General features: G+C 43.7%; 1 protein-coding gene across 3 annotated transcripts; it reads right to left on the bottom strand.

The window, feature by feature from the left end:
* Positions 1-5438: 5438 nt before the first annotated feature.
* Positions 5439-10300, bottom strand: si:dkey-74k8.3. 3 transcript variants are annotated; one of them, XM_017427219.3, is made up of 4 exons: positions 9482-10300; positions 7716-7775; positions 6268-6370; positions 5439-5994 (listed from the first exon to the last, which is right to left on the bottom strand). In XM_017427219.3, exons 1-4 carry the CDS (start codon positions 9683-9685, stop codon positions 5639-5641), a joined length of 723 nt encoding a protein of 240 aa, XP_017282708.1. In that variant the 5' UTR covers positions 9686-10300; the 3' UTR covers positions 5439-5638. The 3 variants fall into 3 exon arrangements, with proteins under 3 accessions (XP_017282708.1, XP_017282709.1, XP_037833439.1); XM_017427220.3 differs by lacking the exon at positions 7716-7775 and having other exon boundaries at positions 9482-10296; XM_037977511.1 differs by lacking the exon at positions 9482-10300 and having other exon boundaries at positions 7716-9475.
* Positions 10301-10992: the final 692 nt, after the last annotated feature.

Below are 10992 nucleotides of genomic sequence, written 5' to 3'. Positions count from 1 at the left end.
TATTTGATGATCACTATACAAGAAGGGCCAACAGGGTGGTCAGCTGAGCACAAAGGTGTTATTTCCAAACACCAACAGTTTTGCCAATTTGAGCTTTTAGATCCTGTTCTGCTAGGTTTAGCTTCTGCCCCGCTTCAAAATTACATGTATTTATGTGGTGCTCAGCGTTCACGCTGCATTTTGCAGTTAGTAGAAATGACAAAAAGTATGTTTTAAATATGTTGAACACCTTTAAAAAAAAAAGTTTTAAAGCTACTTTCTCTTGTCTGTCAGCTGAGACAGAGAACGGCAAAGACAGCCCGCACACAGGTATGTTTTTTTTTTTTTAAAACAAGATTCTCAAACATGAGAGGCACGCTGATTCTGAAACATTACTTCTTTTTTTTGGTTTCAGTGTCCAAGTTTAACTACTCGTACCTCCTCTACAGTGGAGGCGCCTTGCTCTTTACTCTTCTGAGCTGCTGCATAAAGTGCTGCTGCTCTACAAAGAGCTCCACAGAAAAGGGCGCCTCTGAACCCGAAGATGCTGTCAATGAAGAACCCGCTTCTTATGACAGCGAGCCCGTTGGAGGGATGCCGCCCCACCCTGCCGAGACGCTCTGCCTGGTCCAGCCTGTTCCTGTGCCGACCGGCCCGCTGGTGAGGGTGTGCTGTGTTTTACCTGCTCACAGCCTCTTTCCCGTTCACCGCTAACGTGTGTCGTTTCACTCTGCAGGTACACAACCCGACAGCGGATCCGCCGCCTGCCTACTCTGAGGTACGAAACGATGGTCACGTCAGTGCGAGCAAATAGGAGATCAACCTTAAATGAATCGATAATGACAAACAAAGTGTAATTAGATATTAATTTGATATAATTGATACCAACAGATGTCACACCAGCCACTTCTACTATCCTTTTTCTTAGAAAGCAAGGCTTCATTTTGATATTTAAACAAGGTTATTTCTGTAAATTGTTTGTTTATTATAAAATATTTGATCATCTGTAATGCTGTTGAGACATTAAAATGATCAAAGTTGATTTTAGATGGTGCTCCGGAATTTTGTGTGGAGCACCAGAGCTGCTCGTGAAGAAAGTTGTTTTTTTTTGTACCAGAAAACTATGTGGACAATTTATCAAATACACAATTACTTAAATGATTCATTAATTAATTTTGAACTGAAATATATATATAGTTATTTGAATATTTAGGTGTTTTTTGGTTGGTTTTTTTTTTTGCTCCTTTTTATGAGTCAGCCTCCTCCAATCAGAGTCAGTGGGCGGGGCTAACGTGACGGCTTCTTTATATGAAAGACCCGCCGAATATTTGAGATGATCCAGAACTCGTCATGTACAGAGGAGGTCATTTTCTCGTTAACTTCATAAACAGCTGAAGTTCTTCCAAACTGGTTTTCAGCGTTTCAGGAGGAGCCGTCTCGTGTTTCGGTCACTCGTCCTGTTCTTGTGTTTCTGTTGTGAGTGCGCCAGAAACTCTCCGTTCGCCGCCCTCCCTCGCTTCACTGTTCCTTCTTTTTGCGTCCCTCAGCGTGACATTGACATAAACTAATGATCGGTTTTCGAACCGATTCAGAACAGTTCGTGTACGCGTCACGACACCCTGTGCACAACAGAAGCCATCTCAGGAAACTGGCCACATAAAGCCAACGAGTTCAGCTCCATCCAGTTTGGCGTGAATACTGATTTGTATTTGTACGAACTCGCGAGCCCACGGTAACAGTTTTGTACTTTGTCTCCCCCTGCAGGTTTCAGCTCCAGCAGCGCAGGTGGACCCTCAGGCGGTGCTGCTGGACCCCGGCCACGAGTGTCAGTTTGAACTGAAGGGCTATAAGTCTCTGCTGAGCTCTGACTCGCCTCACGGTGATGTTTACACCTCGGACAAACTCAACTTCCTCTGACTTGGTTTCAAAAAGCACACACAGATTTATAACTGTAGTAATAAAGGTTTCGGATCACTGTTGGCGTCACCGCCAGCAGAAAAACAAAGATGATGCTTTTTAAGCCTTTTTGTGGTTCCTTTTAAGATAGTGACGGATTGCCTGTGTTATCTTTGTATAAATACCTTCTAGTTGTTTTGTTGTTTATAGTGTTTTTTATTGAACTAACAAGCCGCACTGTCAGATCTTACAAACCAGGCCGTAGTAAAGTTCACACAGTTGAGATGCAAAAAGCTGATCTCCTTTCAGTCGTTTAAGCAAAACCCTTAAAGGGACTCACTGCAAAGGGACGATTATCTGTAAAAAGAAATTAAATCTGCTCAATATTTATCTCACGTTGACCGTTAATGTGTCCTTAAATTAACAATGAACTAGCAGGTGAGTGTTTACTTACGGAAACAGCCGAAGTGACCTCCGTCATCTCAGACAGCTTCCTGTGATCTCAGCTTTATTAGACTGTTTCATTTTCAAGTGCCTCAAACGTCCAGTGCATTAAAGACTGCAGACAAAAGTCCTTGACAGTCAAACCTCTTTGGTCTTCAGGGTTTTCTTTCGATCTTGAATGTGTGGTTTTGGCTCCAGAATGACTGCCTCCTGAAGGACAATACAACCCAGAGAAGAGGCGTGTTTTTGTTAGTCTGACCATCCAGTTTCAGTTCTTCCCACCCCGTCTGGTGCCAGTTGTTCTGAATTTAGCAAAGTCTGCGTTTGTGTCGAGCCTGCTTTGGTTTCCTTTTCTAATCGAAGCTTCATGCACTGAGGTAGATCTGCTTTTACCGGATGAAATGTTATTTGAATCTGAGTTGTTTTTTTTTTTTTGGCTTTAAAAGCGAGGATTTGTTTTTCTGAAACCTTTACTTGGTTCTGATTCTGTGACGTCGTGCTGCATACTTAAAACACATCGTGTATTATTCTACTTAAAGAAACCTCTGTTGAGTCCAAAGCTATTAACTATTAATACCTGTTACATGAATGCTGCTTCACTGAAAAGACGAAATGTAAGAAACGACCACTTCTTAGAAATGACTGTTTGGTTCTTAATTTGAATTTTAATGTGTCAATCTATGCTGATAAACGTGTTTTTAAAAAAAATGTACTTTATATTGTTGATTTGGTTCCGTTTTGGTGGATCGCACTGAATTTTTATCAGTGATTTTTAAACCCATGCGCACCGACAGCCTTCTCTCTGTTACATGTGTTCAATGAGTCGCTCCGTCTGTCCTCGCTGTCCTCCTGTCAACATTGTGCCAAAGGTGCATTACTGTAAAGGTCAAATAAAGTGAGTCTTTCAACGCGTTTCTAACATTTTAACTGACATTCAAAAAAACTGTAGCTCAGCGATTAAAGTCGAGTTTACCATCAAACAAACGAGGAATAATTATCGATCTGTTTTTATTGTATTTGCACATATTTGTTTTTGATTGACGTTGTAGTGTTGTGTTAATTTCTTGAACTAACTTGCAATATTCCAGTAGCACAATGTGTAGAGTGACAAAGCATGCGTTCCTGTGTATTTTTTATTTCGTGTCGGGTCAAATAAAGCTCTGACACCCTGAGACGTTTGTGTTTTGTGCCGTTCTGTGTTTTTCGCGGCCGCTTCCAAGAAGACACGAAGCTTGTCCAAACAAATAAATTCCTTCCTGACACACCTTTTGCGTCAATAAAGACAATTAATAAAGCAAGAGTTGCAGTGTGACTGGGGCTTTTGTGTTCTGAGAACAGAAACCGACTCGTTGATGTGAGGATTTGCAGCTAATGGTGTTAAATAACAGTCTGCGTCGTTTGGAAACAAAAACAAGCTCCTCCTTTAAACATTGCACAGACTTTGAGTCTGTTTGGCATCTTTATGTGTTAAAGTTTCTGGCACCTGGTGAATAAAAGTCATAATTCAGCTCGTTTTGGCAGTTAAAGCTCTGCTTGTCACGAACTGATGGTTTGATAACAAGATTTTTTTTTTAGCTGCCTTTGTTGGTAAGTTTTCAACTGAGGTGAAGCCGTACGTTCACAAGTCAGAAGATCAGTGAAGCTATAATCAGCTGCAGAAATGTTTTGTTCTCTTTACATGAACTTTAATCACGTGATCCTTGTCAGACGTGCAATATCAGCCTTTCTTTTTCTTTTTTACTTTGGCACACGTCACGTCGTGTTGGATGATCTTCTCAGACGGCGCGGCGGTGGAGGGTGAAAATTGTTGCTGCGCCGTTGGCAGATCACACCGACTTCCAGATGAATGAGCCGAAGGACTGAAAAGGCTTACAAAGCAGGGCCGTCTTATATTATGTGCTATTTTTAAATGTCCTCATCTGAGATCTCTTCCACTCACAGAAAGCAGATGGCCCATAAGAGCACAGGAGGACAAACGTATAAATCCATTTTAGTTGTGTTCACATATTGATACTAATGTCAACAGAGTCACAGTTTAGTTCTACTAAATTAATCATTTCTGCTGCCTGTACCTGAGCTGGAGTCATATTTTCTGAATACCATATAGCAGGGGTGTCCAACCCTGGTCCTCGAGGGCCACTATCCTGCATGTTTTCCTTGTTTCCTGCTCCAACACACCTGATTCAGTAGTTAAATCACCTCTTCTTGTTCTGCAAAATCCTGTTAATCACCCATTGATTCAAATCAGGTGGGTTGGAGCAGCCCTTTCTGGACTTTACAAGCTGTCAAACACTGTGTTGGATAGAAGCCTCCTTTTATCTGGTTTTTGGACACTGCCGTGTTATATTTTTGGAGCCAGAGTGCACACTAGGAACGTGGAGCTGAATGTCCCACCTGCCCCCCCTGCGCACGATCAGAAACGATTTTTAAGAATGCAGTGGTAAGGTAAGAAATATCAATCTACAGGAAAAAAAAAGAGGTCTGAGGTGAGTTTTTTCTATCAGGAACATGTCCCATTCCTTAACAAGGATTTAAACTTGTACTGCAGGCAGCCTACAGGGGGCGCTTGTCCTTTTTTCGGCTTCAACATAAGCGTTACGTTCCTGTGTCGAGTCTTTAAACCGTCAGTGAGCTGAACTGCCTTCCTGAGCAAGTCAGAAACAACTCCATTGTCCCATTTCGACCTTAAGCACACAATGATGCCTCCACATCGTTTGCCTTTTTAACGACTTTAGAGAAGTTTGGCGAAGACAGAGGTGTCTGTTGTACTGTTTCGTCCTGCTGTCCACCAACTGTTAGTTCAGAAACTGACAAACAAAAACCTAATTCGTCCAGTGAACCACAGACGGACCCATATTTGTGTTCCTATGTTACATTTAACACCGCCTAGAAGGGTTAAATGTTGGTAAACTAAACGTCCACATGGTGCCGTAAAAACTGACCCAACTCTGCTCATTCTGAAATTTTATTTAGCGCCCGCTACAGGTAGAAGGTTTACCCTAAAATATAACGTCTACCAGCAGAAACACTTTGGAGGTTATCCTTAAACTTTTCAGGGTTCCTTCATGTCAAACTTAATTTCCCTCCTGTGGTAAAATCTACAAACAGGACAAACTTTATACTTTTAAAGTATTTTACTCATTTTATTGTCCTTCTACATGTAGTTCTGTGCATCATTTTCTTTATAAAGGCGTAGAAAGAACATTTCTGATTAAAAATGTCAAAGATTACTTTATTTCTCAAGTTTTGTAACAGATAAACAAATCATTAGTCACCACTTTTTGTAGTATCTGCAGTAACGTCAGCGTTGTCCCTAGCTCTAATCTGCTTTCGTCCTCTCCACGTCCCTCACCCGTCTCTCCAGCTTGCTCAGCCGGTGCTCCACGGCGGAGGACTTATCGAAGCCGGACGTGAACAGAGTCAGCAGGACGAACGCCAGCACCAGGACCCCCACTCGGGTCGCCGTGGTCTCCGCGGAGGCGTGCTTGTCGGTCACGATCAGTCCGAAAAGCCAGAGCGCCAAGACCATTTTCACCACCCAGAACATGTGCCTAAAGACGCCGAACAGCAGACGGAGGATGACGGTCAGCACCCAGTACCCGATGAGGCCCACCAGACCCCACTGGGCGACGGCGGTCACACCCTCCGGAGTGAAGCGTGGCAACGTCAGCGCCACTGCGAAGGCAGGAAGTCCAGTTTAGGCATATTGTCACAGAACAATGCAGAAAAGCAATGCCTTTGCGTTAGAGAGGAAGCAAAAAGGAGTAAACAAGCACACCTACAAAAGGTGTGGCAGATATCGCCCAAAGGAAGGGCTGCATATTTTCACTTGCACTTAAATCTTTCATTGCAACAGGCTCCTCTTCTGCAGCAACATGCATAGAACAGGGGGGAAAAAAGCAAAGCATGCAAACGTTGTGCCTCAGCTGCAAACAGCCTGGTACCCACCATCGAATCCCGTGACCCTGAGGATCTCTGTGACGTAAACAGCGATGACATTCAGGCCGCTGGCGGCTCCTTCAGCCAAGAACCGGATCACTGTTTCCAAAAACTGTGGGAGGGAGAAGACTTGTTTAACTTTGTTATCCTACGAGGCAACAATGAAGAGAGACAACATTCTTATCATGCAAACGGAGACTGTGTGCAGCAGGCAGCTACAGGATCACTGACAGCAGCACAGACCCATTAAACAAGGAGCCCTCCGCTGTGAGGGCTGCATTGCTGTGTTGTTAATTCAAACAGCAGTGCATATGGGCGACAGCTGGAAAACACCCCGCTCTACTTATTTAAAGTGTCTCCTCTTTAATCTTTAACAACACCCCCACACACACACACAGTCTTGTCCGGTTTGTCAAGGGTGTCCCGGTTAGTCTGACGGGGATCTTATCTGCACCTGTTGCACTTCGCACAGACTCAAGGACCGTCCTGTGTGTCGGAGCGAGAGTCAAACAACTGCCTCTCCGTATCAGCGTCCATGAAGCCAAAAATCGTTTCCATACGATGAAGCTGCAGCTCTGATGTCAGCCAATAAAGCCAAAAACCTAGCTTGGAAAGAGATTCTTTGAAGTGAAAAGACTAAAATATTTAAAACTAAAAAAAGGCATTTTCTGTGATAATGCAGAGTTAAAGCTGAGCCCGGGGATGACTTCAGTGAGTCAGAATGAAACTGAGCTTTTAAAGCTGAAAGAAGGAAGACACAAGCTAAGAAGGGAAATGAAACAAAATGCTACCGAAAAGCCCAAAGTAGCAAAAATCTAGCTAAAAAGGGCAAAATGTCAGCTAAAAGCATCAAAATGGTAGCTGAACCCGAGCCGAATCCAGAAGCAAATTTCAAAAAGATGTTTTTTTTTTTAAAGAACTGCAGCACTCTGTGTATTTCTATTGGGGAAAATATTTGCAAATAAGGTTTAATATTTTGAAAAGTATAAAAGCTGCAACACCTAAAAGTCACAGCACCCCGTCTCCTGAGGGAGCCCAACGTTTTGGAATATGAATGACTGAAACGGGCCGAAGAACGAGCTGCAAAATAAAAACAGGAAAACGGCGGCGAATTAGCGTTTGTGTTGGAAATCTTGCAGAACGGAGTTCAGCTGCAGGGAGGTTTTATACCAAACGGGGGAGTTACATAAAGAGTCCGTTTCTCTGCCAAGGGCTGTTGCACACACCCCGCATGTTGCCTACTGAGTCACAGCGAGCTACTTATTATTGGGCCAGAACATAAAACCCTACCTGCACAAATCCATGGGTTAGAAAACAAAAAAACAAAACTGCAGCCTAACATGCAGATGACAAAAATGTGCTCCTATATTCTGCTCTAACTACAGGTGTGACATGGAACCCCCCTCCCACCTCCCCCCCGGGACAGCATGTTGAAGACACCCCAGGTGGTTCCTTACCATAGCCATCGTTCGGACGTTCTCCTGACCAAGCAGTGACTCTAGAGACAGCACTGCACTCTGAGGAGGCATCAGGATGGAAACAGAGATGTGGGGGGGTTGGTGTGTATGCAATGGTGGTGTTGGTGGTGCACATAGAAGAAATGAGGGCGGAGAAGATGACGGGATCGGGAAGAAGATTAACAGGTTAAGGAGAGCAGAGAGGAGAATGTGTGCGAAGGGTGAAGGAGTGGGTGGAGAAAGATGACAGCTGAAAGTTAGTGATCGGTTTTCGATCCAAACAGTTAGAAAATCAAGAGTCAGGGCTGCACAATATGCATCGTTACCACAATATCGATGTGCACCGTGGACAGCAGTACATCGCAAACTGTATGGCAATGACATATCTGACTATCCTAAATGCTCTCAGTCGATGCAGATCTCAGATAGACTTTTGTTCTTTCCCTCAGAAGACCAGCCTGACTTAATTAATGGAATTGAACGTCGCAAATTAAATATAAAACACAGGCACAGTCTGCTACCTGCTTCTATTACACCCAATATATATCATATATCCCTCATCTATAATTTTTATCTTTGACGTTTAAACTTAAAGGAATGTTTAGGCCTATTTTAGTCAAACAGCTCTCTTTTGTAATTTGGATTTCAAGTCGACTCATTTTTGTATTATGACGCCAAGGGCCGGATTGAGATGGCTCAAGGGACGTTTCTGGCCCTCGGGCCTTCTTTTGCCCACCTGTGGCTTTGGAAAACGTGAATTGGTGACGTGGGTTGGGTTCAGCAACCCACTGAGGGTCGTGAGACATCAAGCGAGGGTCTTCAGGTGATCTTCAGGAATCAGTTTGAAGCCATACCAGCTGTCATTTGAGCTTCTAGCTTCTATAATTTTACAATTTCTACATCATTAAATGCTCGTTTGGGGGTTAGTGTAACTCAAACTCATCAGGGTTTTGATAAAAGTTGAGTTCAAAAAAACAGCAAAATGATCCTCGTCTTTGTTTGCAACTAAATTCAACGATCAGTTACAGAAGTTCTCCCTTTTCTGGATACGAGCACGATCCCAGCCCCAACTTTTTGCGTCAGCGCTCGACTTTCGACCAAAAATTGACTTCTACCGACTCTCCTCACAGCGTTTAAACTTAAACTAGTTGCTGTTTCGTCTCAGAAGACGAGAATTTACGTCCGAGGATTATTTTCCCGTCCCACGCTGAGGCTGTCCGAAGTGAACTCGCCAACATCCGAACGTCAACAAACGACTCGTGGACGTTGGCAACAAAACGCGATGCTGCTCATTTATTACAGATTAGGCAGAAGACTTCTGGTGGTGAATGATGCGCATTCAGTGGTTATCTTTTAATCACAGATGACATGTTTATGCACAAAATTCAAATCAAAAGCACTGAAAAATCGCGCATTTTCACAGCTGTTATGGCTTTAACTAAAAGCCAAAGAATATTAGAATTCCAGGAGTTTTTATGCAAATGGGGGCTACTTTGGCTTCTTAGTTTACAGCTGATTTTAGTCAGTTTTGGCAGATTTATTAGGGTGGCCTTTACCTCCCTGATGTACACATGGTGGCAGAAAGAAGGGGGTAATAAAAAGAGAAGAGTGAAGGAAAATAAAGGTTTATCTCATTCCTTATGACCGCAATCCAATAATATCGCGATACGTTTTTTTTTCTTTCTAAAATATCGTGCAGCCTTATTAGAAATGAAAGCAAAGCGTCCAGTAAGCAAACAGAGACAGGTGAGGTGTCGCAGCCGTACCTCAGCAGCAGATCGGATCGCGTTGGTCCCCAGCACGGACTCGGCCCAGCGCTGGATCTCCTGGCAGGTCCCGGTGATGACGGTGCGCAGCGTGACCACCGGCGGGCTCGCGGGCCGGGCCTGCTCGGCTTTCGCTTCGCCTCCGGAGCAGCTCAGCTCCACGAGGAGGACCAGGGCGCAGGCAAAAAGCAAAACCCGTGCCATGATGGTTGAAGCAGAGGGGTTTGGTAGGGGGGTGAGAAGAAATCTGATGATGAGGAGGAGGAAGAAGAAGAAGGGTGATCAAAGACTTAAAAATGGCTTCTGCTGGTGGGAGGCGACGGAGAGGAGTCGAACATGCGTCTCAGAATGTGAAACCCCAGATGATTTAAGTATCCGGTTTGGAAACTGAAGGGGAAAATAAAATAAAAATAAAATCCCAGCAGGAAATAAATGATCGGATCCCCTCACTGAGGCAGCGCTCTTTTGAACGGCGGCTATATTTGGTTTCTGCAGGAAAATCTAAAGATATGATCTGATCGGCAGCGAGCACGCACCGTTCATATGGAAGAATGGTAAAAAAAAAAAAAAAAAGAATTAAAAAAAGTTTCCTTTCTTGTAATAATTGCGTGAAGGAACGGCGGCGCGGTGACGCTGCAAACCGGATTTAAAGCTTCTTATTGCTGCACAAAGCGCCACTTATTCAGAGCTCTCTTTCGCCCCCGATCCTGCATCAAGTGCTCCGGCTGTGAGGGATTATGTTACACAACCTCCACACAAAAAGAAAATTTAAACAGAATGACCCCTCCTTCCTGGTTTCCACTCCCTTCCTTCCAGCGCTTTTAACGATATGTTTCCATACACGTCTGGATCTTCGGGGAGGGGGGCGGAGCCTCTGCCGCACAGAAGTGATGCATCATGGGACTTGTAGTTTAACCATTCGAGCTAAACGCCGGGATTATTTACGTGGTTTAAAATGAGAAAAACGCTTTAAAGGAATTAAATGCCCAGCATTAATTGAGGGGATGCGTATCGCCCGCCGCTTCTCATGCAAAAGTTTTACATTAGGATTATATTTCACTAAATAATGACAATTTAGTCAAACCTTGAAAATAACCTTATGCACGAGCTCATGGGATATCGCGATATCTCACGCTCAGAGGATTCGCTGTGAACGACTCTCAGCTACCCCCACCTCAAATTTCGGCTCAATATGTGTAAAACTGACTGAGCTGCAGCCATTTTTGTGCTGCTTAATGTTGATCAGTTGTGGCGGCCATCTTGAATTGTCATGACTCCAAAAGGTAATCAGTTGCAGATGTACATCCAGTGATTGCTTCCCGAATGTTTCATTGAAATTCATCAAGTAGTTGGTGAGATATTTTGCTAACAGACAAAAAGATGTGACTCCAGCAGTTAGTGCCAAAACTGTAGTTAAATAACTCACACTGTGGCGTATGTGTTGTCTTTAAAATCTGTTAAATTAAAGCCATTTCCGTGTTTTCTAAGGTCAGTTGGCTATGGTGGCCATC

This window comes from Kryptolebias marmoratus, linkage group LG9 (assembly GCF_001649575.2).
Source record: "Kryptolebias marmoratus isolate JLee-2015 linkage group LG9, ASM164957v2, whole genome shotgun sequence".
Classification (NCBI taxonomy): domain Eukaryota; kingdom Metazoa; phylum Chordata; class Actinopteri; order Cyprinodontiformes; family Rivulidae; genus Kryptolebias; species Kryptolebias marmoratus.
This window is presented reverse-complemented; position numbering and strand designations above follow the sequence as displayed.